Raw genomic sequence first — 24958 nt, forward strand, 5'->3', positions numbered from 1 at the left:
CTCCTCTTTGCCACCGCTTGCGGCCCCATATGACTCGCACCCAGTGGCGCACCAAGGGTCTCCGGCACCCAGGGGCCAATGCATTTGTGTGCCTCTCCAGCATTGCCCCCTTAATCTTTCTTGTACTAATGCTTAAGGTCACAGAAAATCAGTGGTGTCGCTAGACAGAAGAATTTGGGGGGGGGGGGGGCAAAATGACATTTCTTCATCACACCCACCTCTATAGCATGGATCGTGCTTTCAAATTGGTTATTAAAAAAAAATGTTAATAAAAAAGTCCAAAGGCTCTTCTGGGTAATTTTAAAAAGCTGGCCAGTTTCACACTATAAAATTATTTGATAGCCTCATTCAGCTAATTCTATATGGCTATGAGAGTGAAGTCAGGAATATATAGGAAGGAACAGAATGTCAATACAAATCCTGCATCTTCAGTTCTCTAACTCTGTGCATCCACTGAAATTCCCCTAAACAATGGAGCTTGGATGTTTCCCTTACAGCTCATCATACTAAAAGATATTTTCAAATTCTGGTGTCACCTCACCGTAACAGCAGCACAAACACCTTCCACTGCCAGGCACATTGTGAACTAACACAAAACCCTGCAAAAAAGACACTCAAAATCTATACTGCAATCCCATCGTAACATAACAGTAATAACACCAAGGACAAACAACAATAACCCTACCTTTGAAAAAGCAAGGGTAAATATTACACTGGGTCCTAGGATAACAATACACCACCTACTGAGGAAACAAAACAAACCCGATTGCTAATGATCCCTATACAGACACTATATGCAAGCAGAATCTCTCATCATGGTCACACATACAGAGCAGAGACAGACCTCTCATCAAATACAGAATAAAGCCACATAAAGTATAAACAGAAATGTGCAGACAAAAACTGAACTGTAAAACGCATCACGCCAGACTCTATACAGTGTAACAATGGAAAAACGAAAAATTTCACCATTCCTTGTGAAACAAATCAATAATATAAAGATAATATATAAGATAATTTCAAAACAGCTGATGAATAGAATATCCAATAATTAAAGATTAATGCAAATTTTGAAAGCTTTACCAAACACCAATAAAATATTTCAAACAGCAGACACATCGCATACTACCCAATAATTAAAATGGTAGTCAATCAAGAAAAATGAACTTAACAAGCCACCTTTACTTACCCTCTCCAGCAGTTCTCCTACTCCTTTCTCTTGCAGGCCATACCAGCAGTAGCTGCTGAAGCTGTCCTCACAGTCCTCTTCCTTTGGAACCACAACCAGTCTCTTCTCTCTCTCTCTCTCTCTCTCACACACACACACACAAGTCACACCCTCAGGACCAGTTTCTGTCTCTCACACATCACTCATCTCCCCAACCAGTCTCTCTCTCACACACACACACATACCAGTCACCTCTCTGGCCAGTCTCTCTCACTCACACAATGCTCTCGCTCTCTCTTACTAACACACAGGCTTTCAATCACACACATGCTCTCTCTATTTCACTTACACACAAGCTCTCAATCACACACGTTCTATCTCACTTACAAACAGGCTAAATCACACACATGCCCTCTCTCACAGCCACAAGCCAGCCAAAAACATGCTCCATCTCTCTCGCACACACACACTGACACACACAAGCACCCTCCCTGATTCACATATACACCAGACACATACAGAAGCACTCTCCCTGTCTCACATACACATTACACTCACAGAAGCACCTTGCTTTCAGACTTACAGCATTTTTCACTTTTACTAAAAGTGAAAGTGATGCTCCCAACCATTAAATAAGAAAACCACATTCCTATCAGAAGGCGAAATGACACCCTTCCTTCAGGTTCTGTCCTCCCAAGGGACAGCCACCTACACCTTCTCTTGTTTTATGCTTTCAGGCAATAAAACAAGTGTGTTTCTTCCAACTATCAGTCGTATGATTATTCATGTGGGAGATATGGAACAGAAAAACATCCTTAGTCAGCTTCCCTTTTAAATGGGAAGAGTCCAGTCTTAGTCATTTAAAAATATACATTTTCTAAAGGCTTAAAAAAAAAAAGCAAAACTGTTTCAGATTAGAACTATTCTAGTCTTCATGCTTAAATTATGCTTAAAAAAAACAACTCACCTGGCATCAGTATCTTAAATTTGTGATTTTGCTGAGATGAGCATTTTAAATACTTTAATTTTTTTTTTTTTACTTTAGTATTTGTCTCTACCCACTTTGTTAAATTTTATTTTCCAGCAGAGGGATTCTTAAAATTTAGTAATTTCATCTTCCATCCAACTTTTCAATAAAATCAGCACAAAATCAGAACAAAATCAGCACATTTTTTTAAACACATACACATCACATACACACACACACACACACACACACACACACACAAAAGCTCCATTCCTTTCTTACATATACAACACATAATACATCACACACACACACACACACACACACAGAAAGAAGATCGGTGCAGCCGGTCCAGCTGATCACGTGGCCGAAGAAAGGAAGATCGGTGCAGCCGGAGACCAGCCGCCGAGACTTAAGGGGCGCCGCGGCAGGCAGCCAGCCCCTGACTCTCCCTGCCTCCCCCCCAGTGCCACCCTCCCGACGCCCCCCCTGGTGGTCCAGCGGAGGGGGAGGAGGTGCCACCGGCGCCATTTTGCTTAGTGGCAGCCGAGGCCCCAGGAGCGGCAGATCGCTCCCGGGACCTCCGCTGGACCACTAGGGGGCTGTCGGGAGGGTGACACTGGCGGAGCGGCAGGGCGAGTCGGGAGCTGGCTGCCTGCCGCGGCGCCCCTTAAGTCTCAACGCTTGGTCTCCATCTAGGCGAGTCGAAGGCTGGCAGAATTTTGAAAGGGCACTTTTTGCCCTTTCAAAATTCTGCTGCCTGCCGCAGCGCCCCCTAAGTCTCGGCGCCCTAGGCACAGGCCTAGCTCGCCTAGTGGTTCCGCCGGCCCTGACCCTTCCGACCCCCCAAAACTTGCCTAAAGTCCCTGCTGGTCCAGCGGGGATCCTGTGAGCGATGTCCCCCTCTCGGGCTGTCGGCTGCCACTAATCAAAATGGCACCGATGGCCCTTTGCCCTTACCATGTGATAAGGGCTATCGGTGCCATTGGCCGGCTCCTGTCACATGGTAGGAGTAATGGATGGCCCATGCCATTTTTCAAGATGGCGCCAGCCATAAATTGCAGGAGACCTTCTGAGACTGGAAAATTGGGCATCCAAATGGCAGATGAAGTTTAATGTGGATAAGTGCAAGGTGATGCATATAGGGAAAAATGACCCATGCTATAGTTACACAGTGTTAGGTTCCATATTAGGAGCTACCACCCAAGAAAGAGATCTAGGCGTCATAGTGGATAACACATTGAAATCGTCGATTCAGTGTGCTGCAACAGTCAAAAAAGCGAACAGAATGTTGGGAATTATTAGAAAGGGAATGGTGAATAAAACGGAAAATGTCATAATGCCTCTGTATCGCTCCATGGTGAGACCACACCTTGAATACTGTGTACAATGCTGGTCGCCGCATCTCAAAAAAGATATAGTTGCGATGGAGAAGGTACAGAGAAGGGTGACCACAATGATAAAGGGAATGGAACAGCTCCCCTATGAGGAAAGACTAAAGAGGTTAGGACTTTTCAGCTTGGAGAAGAGACGGCTGAGGGGGGATATGATAGAGGTGTTTAAAATCATGAGAGGTCTAGAACGGATTAATGTGAATCAGTTATTTACTCTTTCGGATAATAGAAAGACTAGGGGGCACTCCTTGAAGTTAATATGTGGCACATTTAAAACTAATCGGAGAAAGTTATTTTTCACTCAACGCACAATTAAACTCTGGAATTTGTTGCCAGAGGATGTGGTTATTGCAGTTAGCGTAGCTGTGTATTAGATATGTTCTTGGAGGAGAAGTCCATTACCTGGTATTAATTAAGTTGACTTAAAGAATATCCACTGCTATTATTAGCAACAGTAGCTTGGGATAATCTTAGTTTTTGGGTACTTGCCAGGTTCTTATGGCCTGGATTGGCCACTGTTTGAAACAGGATGCTGGGCTTGATGGACCCTTGGTCTGACCCAGTATGGCATGTTCTTATGAGGTTATCAAATTTGCGGATGATTCAAAATTATTCAGAGTAGTTAAATCACAAGCGGATTGTGATACATTACAGGAAGACCCTATGAGACTGGAAGATTGGGCATCCAAATGGCAGATGAAATTTAATGTGGACAAGTGCAAGGTATTGCATATAGGGAAAAATAACCCTTGCTGTAGTTACATGATGTTAGGTTCCATATTAGGAGCTACCACCCAGGAAAAAGATCTAGGCATCATAGTGGATAATATTTTGAAATTGTCGGCTCAGTGTGCTGCAGCAGACAAAAAAGCAAACAGAATGTTAGGAATTATTAGGAAGGGAATGGTGAATAAAACGGAAAATGTCATAATGCCTCTATATCGCTCTATGGTGAGACTGCACCTTGAACACTGTGTACAATTCTGGTCGCTGCATCTCAAAAAAGATATAGTTGCGATGGAGAAGGTACAGAGAAGGGTAACCAAAATGATAAAGGGGATGGAACAGCTCCCCTATGAGGAAAGGCTGATGAGGTTAGGGCTGTTCAGCTTGGAGAAGACATGGCTGAGGAGGGATATGATAGAGGTCTTTAAAATCCTGAGAGGTCTTGAACATTTTGATGTGAATCGGTTATTTACACTTTCGGATAATAGAAGGACTAGGGGGCATTCCATGAAGTTAGCAAGTAGCACATTTAAGACTAATCAGAGAAAATTCTTTTTCACTCAACACACAATTAAGCTCTGGAATTTGTTTCCAGAGGATGTAGTTAGTGCAGTTAGTGTAGCTGGGTTTAAAAAAGGTTTGGATAAGTTCTTGGAGAAGTCCATTAACTGCTATTAATCAAGTTGACTTAGAGAATGGCCTCTGCTATTACTGGCATCAGTAGCATGGGATCTTCTTGATCTTTGGGTACTTTCCAGGTTCTTGTGGCCTGGTTTGGTCTAACCTAGCATGGCAATTTCTTATGTAGGTCTTCCTCAAGGATCCCTGCCTCCAACACCGAGATCCATCTAGGCCCTTTATTGTGGAGGTAGCTGCCTCTGCTACTGGAATAGCGGCTGTCCCCCCTCAACCTAATGATAAAGGAACTCTCATTCTTTGCTTTTTCTTTTCAGAAAATTCATGCCCACAGAAAAAAATTATACTATCAGAGACAGAGACCTCCTAATGGTGAAACTGGCCTTGGAGGAATGGCACCATCTACTGGAGGGAGCTAGAAACCCAGTCACGATCTTTACCTACAATATTTCCAGCAAGCCCAGCAGTTAAACCCATGTCAGGCCCAATGATTTCTGCTCTTTAACCGCTTTGACTTTGAGCTCAATACCAACTGACCGAAAAGAACCAACGAGCTGACACCCTCTCAGGTCTTTTGAAACCAAGAACTTACTAGAACTGCTTTAATTATATCATCAATCCTGCAAGAATCTTGATAGCCACGGCAGTTCCCGTACCACCAGCGAAAATGGTGGTTCCCAAACACCTCCAGGAAAAGATACTTATGTGGGCCCACTCTGGAGTAGCAAAAACCAAGAAACTGCTTCTTCGTTATTACTGGTGGCCTCGAATAAAAAGTCCTGTCCTGGGACTTCCGGCGATGACGTAAGCAGGGGGATAGAGCTACGCGGCCCCACTCTCCGTTCCACCAAATTTACCACAAATCAGCCGCCCATTTTTTCGCCCGAATCCCTCCCAGCAGACGTGGGCAGTGTTGCCGTTGCTCCAGCTTAGCCCGGCAGGCGTGGGATGCGCAGGACGAGCACCAGAGGAAAAACGGAGCGTCGCCCCCACAAACCGCGTGGCACCAAAATGGCGGGGGCAGCAGGCCCTGCTGAACCCATTGTGACCGCGATCTCTGATGCTGCCCTGGAGAAAATCTCCCACAGTGTTACTGCGGCACTGGCAGTAGGTTGATTAAATTACAAACCTCCATAGAAGACATAAAAACCGCGGTGGAGGGGCACTCGAAGCGGCTAGAGGTGGCGGAAAATACACTATCGGATGTGGGGGATAGACTGGCCACCTCTGAACGCCACGTGGCGGAGCTGCAAAGCAGGCAGAGAGAGCTGTTAGCCAAAATGGAGGAGCAGGAAGACCGCGGCCGGCGAAATAATTTAAAGATTATTGGGCTGCCGGAGGCTGTGCGGGATGATGAGCTGTGCTCGATGGTGGAACATTGGCTCCCAAAGCAGGTGGGCCTGGAGCTGATGGAGGGCAGTCTCCAATGTGAACGGGTACATCGTGTGGGCCCGGTACGAGAGGGGCAAGCCCGACCGAGACCCGTTATGGCTCGGATCCTTAATTGGAGCCATAAAACGCAACTGATGCGGGCTTATCGGGCGAAGGAGAAGCTGGAGCACTCGGGCAGCAGATTGCTGCTATTTAATGATTTTTTGGCAAGCACGGCAGCACAATGGAAGCTACTGGCCCCAGCCTGCACGTCCCTTCACCAACGAGGAATAAGATTTGCCCTACTCTATCCGGCTAAATTGCGGGTGCACTACAACAATCAGACCCATCTCTTCACCTCCAAAGCTGATGCTGATAGATTCATTGCCTCACTGCCTCCTGCAGACTGACAGGGTAGTTTTGGAGCTACTGAGTATGCTTTCTACTGTTCGTATTTTGTTGCTTGTCCTGGAAATTCTGGTTGAAGCTTTTGAGCAATGTATTGCTGACCAGTACCACATGCCAAGGCGTTTTTTCTAGTCTCTGGTCAATTATTACCCTTGGTTCGTTGGACAGATTGGTCCGGAGTGGACTGTTTGCCTTTCTGCCCTGCAACGTGTTTCCTTGGCACCGGCAATGAGGACTTGCAGAGACCTGATGTTACTTAGACATTGTTTAGTCCTGGCTGCCTCTGTGGGTATGGAGTTAGCGGTTGTTGAGGGGGGAGAGGGGGGAGGGTGGGGCCGGGAGCAGGGGGCCCCGGACGTAGGAGACAGAAGGTCGGGGCCCCTGCTCCTGGGAGCCATGGAGAGGTGTTATAAGGGAGTGGGTGAATCGGGTAGTATGAATGTGTGTGTCAGTGTTCAGGGGGAAGGGGGGTTTGGGGGGGATACTGAATGGCTCAGGATGGTGTGTGTGAGATACCGGGTATGGTTTTCTCCTGTCAACTTACGTGGGTACTTGTCCCTGTGGTCTAGGCTGGGAGGCCAGGGGACACCTTTTGAAAATGTAGCTCGGAGTCCTACGGGGCACCGTACTACTGTTCGGCTTTTTCTGTCTTACTATGGCGCAGGTTAAAATAGTGTCCCTCAATGTGGATGGAATCCACTCCCCAATTAAACGTACTAAGCTTAATGTGCAGTTTAAACGCATGAAGGCGCAAATAGCGTTTCTGCAAGAAACCCATCTGGGGGATGTGGAACACGCTAAGTTGAAGCGTGATTGGGTAGGCCAATGTTACTATTCTTCCTATAACAGGCGTCAGAGGGGGGTGGCCATTTTGATGCATAAGAGCTTGCCATTTCAACTCACCCACTTACATCAGGACGCTGAAGGGCGATATGTTTTGGCGGTGGGAACGCTATATCAGCAGAAAGTAGTTTTCTGTAACGTTTACGCCCCTAATGTGTATGCTCCTGGGTACTTTGCCACTTTGCTAAAATTGCTTATGGACTACTCTGACCATAGTTTGATCGTGGGGGGAGATTTTAACGTGGTGGCAAACAAAAGTGTGGATACTAACCCCCCCCCCCCCCCCCAAACCGTTGTCCTCGGCGGATGCGGAGAAGGGTGTTAACCTTTTATGTCGTGAGCTGCAGCTTTTAGATGCGTGGAGAGTGCTTCATCCCCAGGAACGGGATTTTACTTTCTATTCTCATCCCCATCAGACGTACTCTCGTTTAGACTACTTGCTGCTCTCTGAGAGATGTTTTCCCCAGCTAGTGGACGCCACTATTGGCCCGATTGTACTGACGGATCATGCTCCGATCAGTCTCACTTTAAGCTGGGGATGTGGTTCCCATATGCCGTTCTCCTGGCGCATGCGACCGGACTTATATTTTGATGGCGTCTTTAAGAAATACCTACAGGATTGCTGGGCAGACTATATGTCACATAATCACATACCAGCTGTTGGCCCTGAGATTTTGTGGGAGGCAGGGAAAGCGGTGATGCGGGGGGCAATTATTGCCTATGTGGCCAAACAAAATAAACAAAGAAATGCTGAAATTCTCCGGCTTACCGCACGACTTCAGGCTGCGCAGCTCTTACATCAGGCTACTATGCGGCCTGAGGTTAAGGCTTCCCTGGACATGGCCCGGGTTGCCCTGAATAACCTGCTGCATCTCCGCGCATCTAAATCCCTGAGGTACTATCGTTACCAATTATACAAATATGGTAACCGACCTAGCCGACTCATGTCCCACTTGACACGACCCAAAGGGGCCAGATTGTCTATCCCGGGGATCCGAGATGGTCAGGGGGCCCATTGTACGAGACAGACTGAGATCGAGACACGATTTCTGGAGTACTTTACACAGCTTTATGGTGCTAAACACAAATCCTCTTTCAGGGGCACTGCTGGCCTCGGGTAAACTCGGAGGATCTTCTAGCGTTAAACTGTCCCATTTATACTCAGGAAATCTACTCTGTAATTCAAGGTCTCAAATTGGGTAAAGCAGCGGGACAGGACGGGTTTGGGTCGGAATATTACAAGCTGTTGGGTTACCCTATTTTAGCCCCCTTACAGGGGTACTACAATAGGCTCTTGGAGGGTCCGCCGCTCTCGGAGATCGCAAACCGGTCTGTCATAGTGGTACTTCCTAAACCTGGGAAGGACCCCCTAGAGGTGGGCTCTTATAGGCCCATCTCATTGATTAATGTGGATCTAAAGATACTCTCTTCTGTCTTGGCTGCCAGATTACAGGCCATACTTCCCGCTTTGGTACATGAGGACCAAACGGGGTTTGTGCGGGGGCGCCAGGGGGTGAGAAATGTACGCCATCTTATAGCTGCACTTAGTTACCAGTCACCTGAGGAGGCCCTTATATTGAGCCTGGATGCTGAAAAAGCCTTCGACTCTGTCTCCTGGGAGTATTTGTTTTGGGTACTAGACAAGTATGGCTTCTCGGGTGCGTATTTAGGATGGTTGTCTGCCCTGTACAGTAACCCTAGCGCTACCATTTTACTAAATGGGAGACCCACCTCCCATTTTCCCATACGCTGTGGAGTTAGACAGGGTTGTCCATTGTCTCCCTTATTATTCGTCCTGGCATTGGAGCCCCTGGCTAGTCGCTTGCGCGGGGACAGAGCCTTTTATGGCCTTAGCGTGAGCGGCCACCCTATGAAACTGGCACTCTTTGCCGATGATATTTTGTTATTTGTGGGAAGGCCGCGTACTAGTGTCCCGATAATTATGCAGCTATTTAACCAATTTACCAAAGTGGCAGGTCTGCGCATTAATTACGCAAAATCAGAGGCCCTGGCTCTTAGCGCGGGCCTGCAGGACAGGTGGGGAGCGACTTTTCCCTTTCATTGGGCCCCGTCTCGGCTAAAATACTTGGGTGTTTGGGTTCCTCGAGATCTAAAGAAATTGTATGCTTTAAATATAACTCCCTGCATTGACAAACTTCAGACCCATTTAGTGACATGGACCTCTCTCCCGCTTTCCTTCTTTGGAAGGTGTGCTTTAGTCAAGATGGTTCTAGTGCCTAAACTTCTGTACCTATTACACATGTTGCCCTGCTGGTTACGTGGGGTGGATATTAGGCGCTTGTGCTCTAGTATACAGCGGTTTTTGTGGCAGGGGAAGAGGGCGAGACTTCCTTACTCCGCTTTGGAGTTGCCAGGAGACCGTGGAGGGCTTAATATGCCTGACTTCCGCTTGTACAATGTGGCCTGTCAGCTGAGGTTTGTGGGGGAATGGCTCACGGGCACATATAAACTGTGTGCGGCTGGAATGCTTATGCGTATGTCTACGCCTTACTCTCCAGTGAGCATTATCCAGGCCCGGGCAGCTACTCGGTCCACTATCCCGTATCCCGCTGTTTTGCTCTCTCCCTGTATCCAAGCCTGGAGATGGTGGAGACGGTTACATGCACGATCGGGGGTTCGGTCTCTCCTACTTCCCCTGGTTCATAACCTGGAATTTCTGCCGGGGCGGGACAGCGGGGCAATATTTCAATTTTGGGCCTCTCAGGGGTTGTTGTTCCTATACCATATGCTGGATGAGGGAACAGGCCACATATTGGATTTTGCAACTATACAAAGTACATATCATATTCCAGCCAAACAGTTTTATGCTTTTCTTCAGGCTCGTCACTACATTCGTTCATGTGCATGGACTGCAACGGACATAGTGGCAGAACTTAAATTTGCTACTGCAACCTTTGATACTGCTTATCATACTAATACCATTACTGGATGGAAGACTCTGGGACAGAAACTCCGCAGTTTGGACAGGGCGTCGTATTTGGCGGGCCGATGGACTGAGGCCTTCAACTTTCAGGTTACCACTGCACATATCCGTACTGCATTTGCACGCTTGCAGAAACTCCTTCCAGATATTGGTCTGCGGGAAGTGCAGTTAAAAATTTTGCACTGGCTCTATTGTGATGACATCCGGAGATCTCAGATGCGATTGGCCCCCACGTCGTTGTGCATTAAATGTGGCTTGCGGCCAGGGACCTTGGCCCATAGATTATTTGATTGTTCGACGCTCAGAGTGTTTTGGGCAGCCATAGAGACTGTGCTGAATACCTGTCTGGGAGTGACTGTTCGACTCACAGGGCTGGTGCTCCTCCTTAGCTCGTTGCCACCCTCCTTGTTGGACAGAAGGTCTAAGGTTAAATTTGAGAGAGTGGTCATCATGCAGGCGTGCCACACCATCCTAAAGGACTGGTTGACTCCGGACCATACACCTACATTTAAGGCCTGGGCTCGGTGCATGGCTGAACTGGTTCTCTTGGAACGAATGGACTTTCTATTGGGCCGCCGGAGACCGGATAAAGTTTATTGTGCTTGTTGGGATGCCTATGTGTTGACAATGTCTACAGAATTGCAGGATGAGCTCCGGGCGAATGGGTACACGTCTACTTGGGCTGTTCAAGGGGGGGGGGGTGCTTCAAGTGGGGGGGTGAGTGTGACTGATTGTGGTGTGAATGGTTGACGGGGGGATGAGGGGGAGGAGGGGATACAGGGTACAGGTTGGAAACTAAGTTAAAAGGTGGGTCAGGAGGTGGCAACCCTGATGTACCTATTGTTAAACCTTTTGTCTTGAGTTACTTTGTTTATTGTCAATATAGCTTCGGTTGTTAGTGAGTGCTTTGGTTGCTACATGCTTGATGTACCAATAAAAATACGATTTTGATTAAAAAAAAAAAGTCCTGTCCTAATTGTGCGCTTAACAAGAGCTCCCATGCTTACCCTTGGAGGCTGTTACAACCATTGCCAGCCCCTGAGAAACCATCGACCCATGTGGCCATGGATTTTATCACTGACCTTTCTCTCTCTAATGGCTATACTTCCATTTGGGTTGTGGTAGACCGGTTCTCAAAAAATGGCTCAATTCATACCAAACCTCAGCCTTCTCTTACCACGAGAACTGGCCTGCTTCTTTTCCCAACATATCTTCCATCTCCATGGCTTACCCAAACACATACGCTTCAATTGAAGAGTGCAATTCACAGCAAGATTCTGTAGAAGCCCAGGCAAGAAGTTTAGAATTTCTTTGGACTTTTCTTCTACGTACCACCCACAAAGTAATGAGCAGATAGAGAGAGCTAATCAAATTCTCAAGGAATTCCTAAGGGCCTATGTAAATGAGGATGATTGGGCCTCTCTTCTTCCCTGGGTAAAATTCTGCCATAACAATCATGTTGGAGACTACTGGTTCATCTCTTTTCAGATCTTGTATGGCATACATCCACAGAGTATTCAAGGGAATGTAATCTGTATTATATTGAATAGAGTGAACATGTGCTTTTATATTATATAATGTATGTTGTGTGAGGATGTGACATGTATGACTGGTATGTTTGTTGTAGGAGATTTTTTTAAATTGTTGGGTTTACGAAGATGTGTGAAAAATTGGGATTATCGTATTAAGATGTAGTCAGTGATGTATTAGGCATATGTTTATGAATGTAAGTAGGTATTTATAGTTATTGCATATGCATTAAAATGTATTATTTTTAGGATTGTGATTAAATAGAGAAATATGAACAGATGCATCTATTTTGTAGTGTAGAAATCCACAGGTACCACTTCCTATACTGGTGAACAGTTCCATGCCCTGCAGCTAATGTCATAAGTCAAGATCTCAAGGATTTGTGGCAAAAGACTCGCCAACTTCTGCTGCTGCTGAAAGATACAAAAAGTAAACAGACAAGAACTGATGGCTGATGCCTTGTCTCAAACCTGGGGATTTGGTATGGCTCAATACCTGAAACCTACGGCTGAAAAATCTATCTATAAAGTTCTCCCCTCACTTCACTGTATCATGTCCAATCATTCAGCAGATCGGATCAGTAGCATATCAACTAAAGCTCCCACCTATTCTTAAAGCCTACAACGTTTTTCATGTCTCGCTCCTTAAGCCTCTACTTCTGTCTTGCTCTCAAGCCTTCCCAAACCAATTCAGATGACTTCAGAAGAGGACAAAAAGTATGAAGTCCAGGAATTCTTCAATTATTAGCGCATCCCAAACAAACTCCACTACCTCATCAACTGGAAGGGGTGTAGTGCTGAGGAGAATTACTTGTTCCAGCTTCAGACATCCAAACTCCCTGTCTCACCCGGGAGTTCCATCACCTCTTCCCACGTAGGCCTATGCCTAGGACACTGGTGAGAGATCTTAGGAGGGGGAGTTATGTAACGATTTGTCCGGATGTGGAAAGTCCCGTGACCGGTCTCACTTAACCAAACATCGAGATGCTGTCATGTCGCCATGTTCCCCAGCTCTCCCTCCCTAGGTGCGTGCAAACCATGCCTATAGTTTGAAGTCCTGTGGCAGGAAATCAAGCTGCCAGCACCTGCTGATGACTTCACATGGCTAGGTATTTAAACCTCATTCGTGCTCCTACCCCTTGAATCAGCAACAGGTCTGCCTGCCTAGCAGTGAATGTTGCTTCCTGTCTTGCTTCTTTTACCTTGTCTGCTTTATCTTGCCATTGTCCTGCCCTGCCTGTCCCTGCTTGTGCTCCAGTCCCTTGTGCCCTCTCCCTATCTAGTCCATTGTCTCTGCCTGACTTCCTGGTTCTTATCTTGCTATGGGACTTGACTATTCTTGCTCGCTGCCTGCCCTGACTTTGGTCTGAACAGGAAACCATTGCTTGCTGCCAGCCCTAAACCTTACTTGCTACTTAACCTCATCTGAGCATCTCTTACTGGGTTCTCACCTAAGCCCTGCCAACCCTTGGAATCCAAAGGCTCAACCTGCGAGGAAAGGGGCTGGTATAAGTGAAGCCCTAAAACCAATCCCACCTGCTGTTGGCATGGATCTAGTAGGTTTGCCTGCTAGGCTGCATCAACTACACCATAACCCAAGGGCTCACATCCATGACAGTAAGAAGAACAAGTGCAACAGCTTTTTACCAATGTTGTTGAATCCATAGGACTCCCTAGCTTTTGCTGCGGTATATTGTATAGTAGTCCATTTTCCATACCGATTGGGATCCACTTCTATCAGATCAAATGGTGGCTCTCCACCAATGATCCAGTCACTAAGGTACTTTCCAATGCCACCAGCATGTATTATTCCGTACCTTTAAAAAAAAATCACAAAATACACTCATATTAATAGGGTTTTTCTAAATAACATTTTCATTATGCTTACATGTAAAAATAATTTTAATTCTGGTCCATGAATCTGGACCAGGCAAACTGTCAATTAAATGAAGGCTGACAATTAGGTTTGAAATATGTTGTACTACTATTGGATTTGTCCTAGCGTCAAGTAGACTAACTCAATTGGCATCAACTTCCAAAAAACAGCAATATTGAATCTGGCTGCAAGCAACATTTATGTTAACAACTTTTTAGCACTTAAGAGACATTCATATCACCCTAATCACCCTACCAACCCAGTAAGCACAATTCCAGAGTGGGGAATCCTATTATATATTATCCTATTACTGTGTGTATGTATGTATGTACACACATACATACAGTAATAGGATATTTATTTATTTTTATATTCCACTTTTTGGCACTTCAAAGCAGATTACATTCAGGTACTGTTGGTATTTAATATCCAATATTTCAGCAAATACATGTCTTTAAAGAGCCTCAAATTTAGGACAAATCTACTACACATGTATGTGGGTACCATAAAGGCCACATGCTCTTTAATGAATAGGGCTAGAATTAGGATAAAGTTTACTTACAAAAAAAGGGGATAATCTATATCTATGATGGAGAAATTTTATCATCAGTTCTGACCATCCACAACAAATAGGAATCCCATGTGCATCCCTCCAGATGTGGCTCCAGTCACATATGTAGAGTCAATATTTAAATACTAGATGAGTGGATAAGTAAGACTTATCTGGCTATGTATCAGCAGCTGAAGATCCTGCTATGTTCAGTGGCTGCTACATAGCCGGATAATTCACGTATACAGCTACTGGAATAGCTGCATAAGTTGTAGTCAGCAGTGGGCGAATCAGGTGGCACTACTTAGCTGGATAAGTTATCCAGTTATGTTGCGATATTCAGCCTTAGGTGGATAACATATCCTGATTTGATGGAGTCTATAGGAAACTCTCTCAGACTACCTTAAAGGACTGGGCACAGCTGTCGCTCGGACCTCCTTAAGTTGCAGACCCATAAGGAATCCTGGATGAAGGGAGGGGGCCCCTCGCCAGAGAATAAGAACACAGGGCCTAGAAGGGTTAGATAGGCCCCAGAGAGAAGGCAGGAACCCACCCATATTCTATGCAAAGACTTGCTATGTTTGACATCTGTGTGCTACCTGAACTTAAAGTGAACTGCATTCTTTCTTTGATTTTGCTTTTCACTATAAATAAATTGCACCTAAATGAAACATCCAGAGTCTGCCTCTGCCTCTTTATTTCTCTTGGCTGTTTCCTAAGCCATGATTGACCACATTACCACACCTGGTAAGTTAGATGGATATAACTTACATGCCTGGATTATCAACTCCTAAGTCCTGAATGAGGAATGTCCACAAAGTTGCAGTTTTGGAGCTCATTTTGGGGCTAAGCCACTATCCCCTGATCCTTTTTGCATTGTTCTACCAGCTTGTGTTCCCACTCCATGTTTTCAAGCCATGGGCAATCTTCATCTGTATTGTCCTCTTTCTTACATAAAGAGCATGCTCGCAGGGCAAGTTCCCTTTGGGCTTTACCTACTCCTCCCAAGGGCTCTTCATTTTCTGCCTTTCCAATGGGCAGCAATCCGCCTCATGTCCATTCCCAGCACAAAGGGCACAGAAGGAAAAAGTATCTATAGGCTCATGGCAATAACGCCGAGACTCCTTTTTGCCTTTGGTTTGGGGACCAAGCCTGCTTTTGAGATTTATTTTTATTCATGTGGACTTTTATCTTCTAGTGTTGGCTGTGTCACTAAACTGAAGTCCATAACTTCGCTTCCCTCACAACAACAGTCCCTTGCCAAATTACTTCTTCTTCCACGGTTAAAGCAAATGGTAGACTGTGGCCTGGGTACAGAAGTTGAGCTGTCTGCCTTAGAGGGTCATTGCTGGGGTTCTCCCTTCTCATTGCTGCGCCAGGGAGACTGTGCGGACTGTCTTTCTAGCCTCTGTACCACATTGGGCATTAATTATGTTTTGTGGAAAGTGACCCTGGGTGGCAGCAGACCCAATTCTGCATGGGCCAGTTACGAACCTAGGAACTGTTTTAGAAGCACCTGTTTGGCTACCTCAAAGCTGGTCTTTGCTTCTGGCTGCAACCACTTCCAGCCAGCATCTTTCAGGCAATGGAAAAAGTTTTGGGGGCTTTCTCTAGGCTGTAGGACACCCTGCTGGAACTGTTGCCAATATGTTTCAGAGTTATACCTAGCTCTTTCTATGATGGTGGTCTTGACTTCCACATAGGTGGCCCTTCCATTAGGATTGGCTGCTTGAAAAACTGCTTGTTTTTTTCCTATGAGCAAATTGCTAGGCCCATATCCAGTTAGCTTCTGGCCAATATGCCATATGGGCGGCCCTTTCAAAGTTTCTCAAGAAGATCTACAGATCCTCCCATGCCTTTATCTTAAACAAGATGGGAGGTGATGGATTCACACAGATTGTGGCAGATTGCATGGTTTCAGCAAACTATGCCAGTACCCCCTATTGCTGGTGAATTGTTGGTTGAACTGCTTCTATAAATTTTGAATGAGTTTCTGGAAATGCCACTCCATGTTCTTTGTTCCTCCACCTATGCAAGCTACAAGCTTGATGAGTCTCTAAGATAGGAGAAAAGAATGCAAACAAAAAACCCATTCTGGCCTTTACTAACTGGGTATTCCCTAGCTGTTTCAGGCAGGGCTAGCCCCTTTGGTCTGCTATAACTGATTCCCAGGCTGTTCCTGCGGCCAGCCCCCTCCCCCCCCCCCCCCCCCCCCAATTTTGTTCTTTCTATCTCTGTTGGCTCCTGTCTGTGCATCCCGTTTAGAACAGCAGTCCCACTGCTGCCACCATATGAGATCACTAGTGTGCAGCTACGAGTTGGGAAACAGCTAGGAGTACAAAAAAGAGACCAAACTCCAGCTGATTCCAAACAAACGCTTTATTTATAAGCAAAACCAAAAGTGCAGCACAGAGACTGCTTACCTCAGCAGTCTCACAACAATCCAATATATGCAGGATGGCTTCCTGCCTTCTCTCTGGAGCCTCCCCAGACTTCTAGAGCCTGCCTTCTTATCCTTCCTGTCTCAGAATCCTTGCTGTGATGGCTCTTAAGGAGGAATGGGCCAGATAGCTGCAGCCAGTCATTTAAAGTGTGCTGAGGGAGTTTCTTACACACTCCCTCACAATCCACTTCTCATCTAATCAAATATTCAAATATTCAGAAAACATATATGAATCACCAGGACAGTGATACCACACAGCTCTTTGAAGTAAAATTTATCTACACTACACTAGGAAGCACTATAACAGTTATTTTTCTAACATGCAAGCTAAAACACATTTATCACACACTCTCGGGCGGATTTTAAAAGCCCTGCTCGCGTAAATCCGCCCGGATTTACGTGAGCAGGGCCCTCGCGCGCCGGCGCACACAGAGCCCCGGGACGCGCGTAAGTCCCGGGGTTTTTTGAAGGGGGCGTGTCGGGGGCGGGGCGCCAGGCCTCCGGACCAGCCCCTGGGTCGGATGACGGCGCGCCAGCAGTCCGCTGGCGCACGTAGATTTACGTCTGCTTCTAGCAGGCGTAAATCTAGGGACAAAGGTAAGGGGAAGGGAGGGGAAGGTGAGGGGAGGGCAAAAGAAAGTTCCCTCCGAGGCCGCTCCGATTTCGGAGTGGCCTCAGAGGGAATGGAGGCAGGCTGCGCAGCTTGGCGCGCGCAGGCTGCCCAAAATCGGCAGCCTTGCGCGCGCCGATCCAGGATTTTATAAGATACGCGCAGCTATGCGCGTATCTTATAAAATCCAGCGTACTTTTGCTTGCGCCTGCTGCGTGAACAAAAGTACGCGATCGCGCTTTTTAAAAAAAATCTACCCCTCTGCTTTTCTACATACCACTTTCACTTACAGCTCAACATTTTACTCGTTACACAACTATTCTTTACACTTAAGAAGTATTGTAACATAGTAATGAAAACAGATAAAGACCAAATGGTCATCCAGTCTGCCCAGCAAGCTGCTTATGGTTGTAAGTGCCACTCCGTGCAGGTTACTCCCATGCACCCTTGTAAAACTACGTAATTAAAATAATATAAACAATAAGTAAAAATAAGGAAGGATATGAAAGCCATACATATACATGGATTTTCTAGTGCTTCTCAGGTTGATAATTTTCAGTAGCATCTATATAAATAAAAATGTTAAATAGTTTGTACCAAATCGCTAATCTCAGCAACCACTTAACCGAGTGCATTCAAATTTGGACACAAGTTTCACCTCACATACGGCAAGGATCTTTTACACTTACATTACATATATGTCACACCGGGGGCTGGTAAAAAAGTTCTAAAATTTGGTTCCAGAAAACAGCGACATCTGGTGGACATAAGCGGAAGCTCTTACACCTTGCACAAACGCTCATACCCCACACACACGTGACCAATGTTTGCGATTCACACACCCTCTGAGCAGACACAAATCCACCCTCCTCACACACCCCCGCACACATGCCAATTGTACTTATTTCATACACCCTCAAAAAACACACAAAAACCTACTAAAATACCAGCATGCTACACTGGGAGGCCACTCACATGCCACATGTTTTCAATTCCCACACCCTACGAACTCACACACAAACACCCTCCTCACACCCCTCACGCACTTGACTTTTCTACTTACTGCCCTCAACCTCCGAACGCACGAAAAACTGCAGAATAGTTCGGGCTGCTCCAGCGGGAGGGGGCAACACCGCTCCGGACACATCGCATACACTTCGGCTGTCGGCTGCCAGCAATCAAAATAGCGCCGACGGCTCTTTCCCTTACTAGGACACTCGGGAATGCCAATAGCGGCAGTAGCCCATGTGACATAGTAAGGGTGAGGGCCCGTCGACGCCATTTTCTGAACTGGCAACCGGCGCAACTTCGCCCTTACTATCTGAGCGAGATGACCGCTCCCATTGCTCCACCTTGAGGGCCCGGCGCCAATACTTCCATGCCGGAATGAATGCCCGCTCCACCGACTACCATTTTTGAAAGGTATCGTCGGGCCTGCGGGGGGGGGGGGGGGGGGCATGGGGATGTTCTTGCGTCCATGTTCGGAGGGGGGGGGGGCCAGGGGGCAGTTCCGAGATTCTGCAACTCTTGTGGGTTAGTCTATTTCGCCGGCCTGGGGGGGGGGGGGGGGAAGCTTATATAAACACAACGTTTCTGTGGGGATTACTTTGGGGTACAAAGGGGAAGGGCACACACAAACACATACACAAAATGTGCACCATCTCCGAAAGGTTACAAAACAGCCCTCACCAGGTGGGGAGTCACTGAGGTGACAGTGAGGGGAGGGAGAATGAGGGGAGAGGGGAGTGTGAGGGGACAGAGTTGGAGTGGGGACAGGGGAGGGAAGGGGGGGGAAGGGGGGGGAATGACCAATGGGGAAGAGGATGAGTGACTGAGCTAAATGAGCAAGGGGAAGGGGCAGGGAGGGCAAAGAATCTGACTCAGCCACTGCAACGCGTGGCAGGGGTCCACTAGTATCATATAAAACTATGGTGGACCTTCTTCCTAGTTTGGATGTTAACAGTGCTGTTTAGTGAAATTATCATACCTCCAGACAGAGTTTTGGACATGCCTTCAAAAGAGATAAAAATGTATCCTGCATTTAGCTTTACTGTTAGCTTCCCTAATCATTAACTATATGAATTCCCAGTGCCAGGCCTATTAATTTCTACCCTCAACCAATCTCTCTCCATTTTAGATATTATTGATTGGATTTAAAAAAAAATCTACCTATAATAAATATATTTTCCCAAAGTTACCAGAAAAAATCCACACTGAACAATAAACAAAGAGTAATATGGGAATATAGCAAGAAAAAAAAAACAGGTCTCCCATAATTTTCTAGAATGCACAAATGTGCACAGTAATTCATGTAAATCTCTTCCCCCTACCCCCTTTTAGATGCATAGCATTCCTTTGTATTTGATTACTGAACATTTGTTTAAGTAAAATGGAATGAGTAAGAAAGACTGCTGACACAACTAATCTACAGATTGTGGGGCCGCTCTGTGAATAGTAGAAACACATGCATAAGAAGTGAAATGCTCTGCATTACTAGACACAAGTAAGGCACCAGACGGCCAACTGTTACAGAAGACATAGTGAGTTACAGAAAACATCAAACGGTGGTTTCATGCCATATTTAAAAAATCCAATACAATTGCCCGAGATCAAATGTCTGAAACAATTTTTCCAACAGAAATCATCTTTAAATAATTATTTTGATTGTCCAATAAGAGGTATCACAATCTCAATAGAATCCAGTTTTCTCCAGGACGGATATGGCTACTAAAATTTGGATAAACGTGTCCAGCTAATTTTAAGATAGCTGAGTATATTCAGATGTGCACCCCTGCTGCTGATTACTACATATAATTTATCCAGCGGACACCTCATGGCTGAAAATGGATCTCTACTTGCTCAAGAGAAACTGAGAAAAATTCAGTGTCAATTAAGACAGTGAAGAACGAATCAAGCACAGGTAAGTGCACGATGGTCGGTGTTGATGGCAAAAATTACATCACTGTAAGGGATTTGTTAATATTGTGTGTACTCACCCAAAACCAACAGCAACCCAGTAGTTTCTAAAACCCTGATGTGGGCCAACCATAGGAAGAATGTCTGGAGAATATGTAATAGGACCTGAAACTATGTTAAGTATGTCAGCTTTTTTCAGGATTGGGACCATGTCCATAGCTGCCTCAACATGGTCCATTATTCTGTCTAAATCAGATTCAAAAAGTTCCTTTCCAAAACCTGGGAAAAAAATAAAACAAATGATGTCACAATATAACCTTTTTTTTTTTTTTTTTTTTTTTAATAAAAAGCTATCCAACATAACCAATCTTTAATATTAATTACCCAGAGGCACGCTTTCCATTACCCAAGACTCCTGTAGCTTCATTTTCTCTGGACTTTCATATGGACCAAATAAAAGCCCATCTCTTTCTTGCCTTAGATAATAAGAGCCTTCTAGATCACGAAGAACTGGCAGTTCATGCTTCAGTGCTTTTACTTCAGGGACTGTTGCTGTGACCACATACTGATGGTGAACAGGAATGAGAGGATGCTCTATTCCTATCATTTTTCCTACTTCTCGAGCCCAGAAACCTATAAAAAAAAAAAATACCCAAGAAATAATTATATTTCTATTTCAATGAGCATTTAACAAATGAAGCAATAGTGTTTTAAAAAAAATGACCAATTGGGTCTTGCCTGGTGACTCGGTGGTAGTGATAGGTTCAATTTCTTGGCCAGGGCTCTGCTCTTCAGGCCAGCAGAGACTAGGGGCTATGCAGAGGCAGTGTTCAGAGACACTAGGGGAGGGAACTCTCAGCCAGTGATCAACTGAGATGCCTTGAACCTGATTCATGGCCTATACTTATGTGTTCTGGAGGGTGCTGTAGTTTGTGGCCCCTGGTCGAGGACCATCACTCTGATGGCTAAGACAAAATGTACTCACTGAATGAAAGAAGTAATGGGGGTTTTATGACAGAAACATTCAAATATTTCAGAAGATTCCATAAATCGTAAGAAGGTGCAATTTTTCTAAACTTGCAGGGAGGAAGGAAACATGATAAAAATCCTTCTTTGCTAGGAAGGTGACAGATGCCTGAAATAACCTACCCGCAGAGGCAGTGACAACCAAAAACGTGAAAAAACGTAAATATACTTGGGACAGATGGAGAGCACAATAGAAAGGGCAGGTGGGAGATAAGAGGCAGAAGAAATGAGAGACAATGTTTGAATGTTTGCTCAGTCATATGAAATTTTAAAGGGCCAAAGAGTGAAGAGTACAAGCCAATGAAAAGAAGAACAGTAGTATAGTGGCATTAGGCTTTGAAGAACGTCCGTGTTTATAACTCTGTTATCAATGAGTATGACCACATATTTCAGAAAACAGCCTCACTAGTTTTGGTGGCTATGTGGATTAATAAAAATCTTTTCTCTCCATTCAATTCATCTCAATCTTCCACCACTCTCTGCCTTCTAAGTTCCTCTCTCTCTTCTCTCCATCTTAATTCAATTCTCCATCTCTTCCCCTTCAATGCTCCTCTAAAATATCTCCTATGACATAAGATATATTCTTCCCATTGGCACACATCAGGTCCAGTATCGCTCCCCTTCCACTACCATCAAAAGTCTGCCTCTTCCATGACTGCCTCTAGATCTGAGACTTTAGCATATCTCTTCAGATGTTGCCCTTCTTTTCCAGTTCTCTAAAAGTGTTTAATGTTTTACTTACATGAGTACTTTTACTTACTTTTGGGCTTTGTTCATCCATCACTGACAATCCTAGTCAAAAGGCCCTCCTCAGTAAGGGATGCATTTTTTAAATGCCGGCACGCACCAATACCGGGAGATATGTGCATGGCTGGGCCGCACTGCATGCATTTTCAAAGCACCACAGTCACACACGTATCTCCCGGTACATACGGAAAAGCCGGGTTTGAAAAAGGGGTGGGCTGGGGAGGGTGGCGCTGGCTTGCGCAACTTACTGCTGCTACTTAAAACAGGTAAGTTAAAAAAAAAAAAAAAAAGGTAGGGGGGGTGTTTAGTGGTTAGGAGGATAGGGGAAAAGGCAGGCAGGTTAGCTAGGGGCTTAGGAAATTCCCTCCCAGTCCGCTCCTTTATGGGAGGTAACACATTGATTTTAGCATGTACGGGCCCACAGAATCTGTTCTGGAGTATGGCTATCTCTCCCACCAGCACTTGCCACTTTCAACCAGAAAAGTTGGATTTTCTTGTCCTCAGGAAGTCTTCTAAGCCACTAGCACCCTAGCTTTTCATGTTATGGGATTCTAAAGAATATTGTTAAAGCTGATGCTGTATTTGTCTCTTTCAGGTATGTACAGCAAAGAAAGAAAAGATCAAAATTCCTGTCTTGAATTCCAGTTTTATACACAGAAAGTGTGAGGTGCAAACAGATATATACATATAGAGTCAAACACAAGTAGTATTTTCATATTAGAGTTATCTATGTGCCCTGCTCAATTTAAAATGCACTTAGATTTATTTATATACTTATTAATGGCACAAACCAGAAATAAATATATCATCAATGCATTACATAATAAAACATAAAAACTATCTTCAGGATTTTGAGCACATAGACGATCGTTTTTAAACAGCCCTGCAGGTATACGTGTACACACATATGGATGCGGCCATTTTTATAACACATGCATGTCTATGCGTGCATGATATAAAATCGGCTGTGGGCGTGTACATGTGAACACAATTTTATATGGACGCGTGCATGTGTGCACAAATGCTGGTTCTACAGCGCCAACGAAATAGCCCTTTTCCCCAGTTTATTACCTGTTCACTGTACTTCCTAACCCCCCCCCCCTTGTTATGCAGCCTCCCTTTTACCCTTTTAATCCCAACTCTTAAATTCTACTGACTCGCCTAGTTTTTATTTTAATACTTACATGCCCTCCATTGCAGAAGTAAAGTTACACGGTAGGGGCTCCAGCGTGCGCTTGTGTGCATAAAAACTTATATGCACATTTCAAGGCAACTTCCAGGAATGCCCATGTCCTGCCCATGCTCCACCCAGACCACACCCATGCCCCATCCCTTTTTAAAACATTTTGATTTGTGTGCTACCAGGAGATAACACGCATACTCATGCGCTTTTTAAAATCCATGTGGCATGCGCCAGCCTGAGACATGCACATATACCCAGCTTTGGCGCGTGTAGGTCTTTTAAAATCAACCGTATATTTAGCATGAACATGTGCAATGGAAGGGGGGAGGGCCTGAGGCTCAGGGTTGACTCGCAATGATGGCCAGAAATCAGGAATTGTGTGCTTACCTGTAAAGAGAATAACCAATATAAAACTGCAGCGGTGACAACCTTGATTTATTTGAGAGAAATATTTATTTTTTGTATTTTGTAAAATGTGGTATTGCAAAAAATTATTATTAACCATAATATGCAATGCATCTGATCATTTATTTATTTACAACACTATCCAGTCATGTTCCTTGCTCCCATCTCCTCTTGCCCCCTGTTCTGTTAGTCCAGCACTTTAACATTTTACAAGCTCTCTTACAAGTAGGATTTTGGCATACTACCCAGTGGCTCTTAACCCTGTTCTGGAGACACACCCATCCGGTCTGGTTTTCAGAATATCCTTAAACATATGCATGAGACACATTTGCATATATTGGAGACGCAAATATTCAGTCTCTCATAGATGTTCATTATGGATATCCTAAAAATCAGATCGATTAGATGTCTTTCCAGGACAGGGTTGAGAACCACTGCTGTACCCAGTAAATGTTGCTGACCCCTGTATTGGTCATTATACAAAAGGGAAGAGAAGCCTCTAATAGAATGAAGAGTTGATTTATCCAAATTTAACCTATTGGTATAGGAACAAAGAAGTGCAACTATCAGTGCAAGAAGGATCAGTTTAATAAAATGTTGGACTTTACCACCTAAATGTGTGAGTAGTTCCCGTTATCATTAAAGATAATGAAAGGTCTGCAACTTAAGATAACCCTCAATTAGAGTGAGTAAATAATTCCTGTCATCTAAGTCCTAAGGGCTAGATTGAGAATGCAATTATTGACCCATGTCAGTTTGGATTTAGAAAAGGATTTAGTACTGAGACTCTTCTCCTATCAGGCATAGACACTATCAGAGATTCTGACTCTTGTACCATTTATGTCAAGCTTCTCCGCAGCGTATCAAACATCTCAGCAGAATTTGATACGCTGGATCATAACATTCTTCTATATTTAAAACTGATTGACAAAAAATATAGAAAAACGTTAGATACACATTGAACACTGATGTACATCCAGCTACATTCAAAAACAGTCATGTAAAATAATTTTCATACAGTTTTTAACCCCCCCCCCCCCCCCCCCCCCAAGTCCACACCATCATGACAAATACATCATCAAGTAAAAGTCAGGGTTTATATCAGGATATTACTTTTTCAAGGATAATTTATCACCTCACTCCTAGCTCCGGGAGAGAGTTGCTGTATGTATGGGTCCCATATTGTAATAAATTTGTTTACTCTTTTAAGATCTGG

General features: G+C 44.9%; 1 protein-coding gene across 2 annotated transcripts in view; it reads right to left on the reverse strand.

Annotated features, from left to right (window-relative positions):
- The window catches only part of DMGDH (dimethylglycine dehydrogenase), a 214800-nt gene that overhangs the window by 104652 nt on the left and 85190 nt on the right, over positions 1-24958 (reverse strand). For both annotated transcript variants that reach the window (XM_029575505.1, XM_029575513.1), the window contains exons 6-8: positions 20766-21014; positions 20462-20660; positions 13634-13803 (exon numbers count right to left, since the gene is read on the reverse strand). In XM_029575505.1, the coding sequence (XP_029431365.1) occupies positions 13634-13803; positions 20462-20660; positions 20766-21014 (618 nt within the window). The remainder of the gene's footprint in view (positions 1-13633; positions 13804-20461; positions 20661-20765; positions 21015-24958) is intronic.

The sequence above is a fragment of the Rhinatrema bivittatum genome, chromosome 1 (genome assembly GCF_901001135.1).
Source record: "Rhinatrema bivittatum chromosome 1, aRhiBiv1.1, whole genome shotgun sequence".
Taxonomy (NCBI): Eukaryota; Metazoa; Chordata; class Amphibia; order Gymnophiona; family Rhinatrematidae; genus Rhinatrema; species Rhinatrema bivittatum.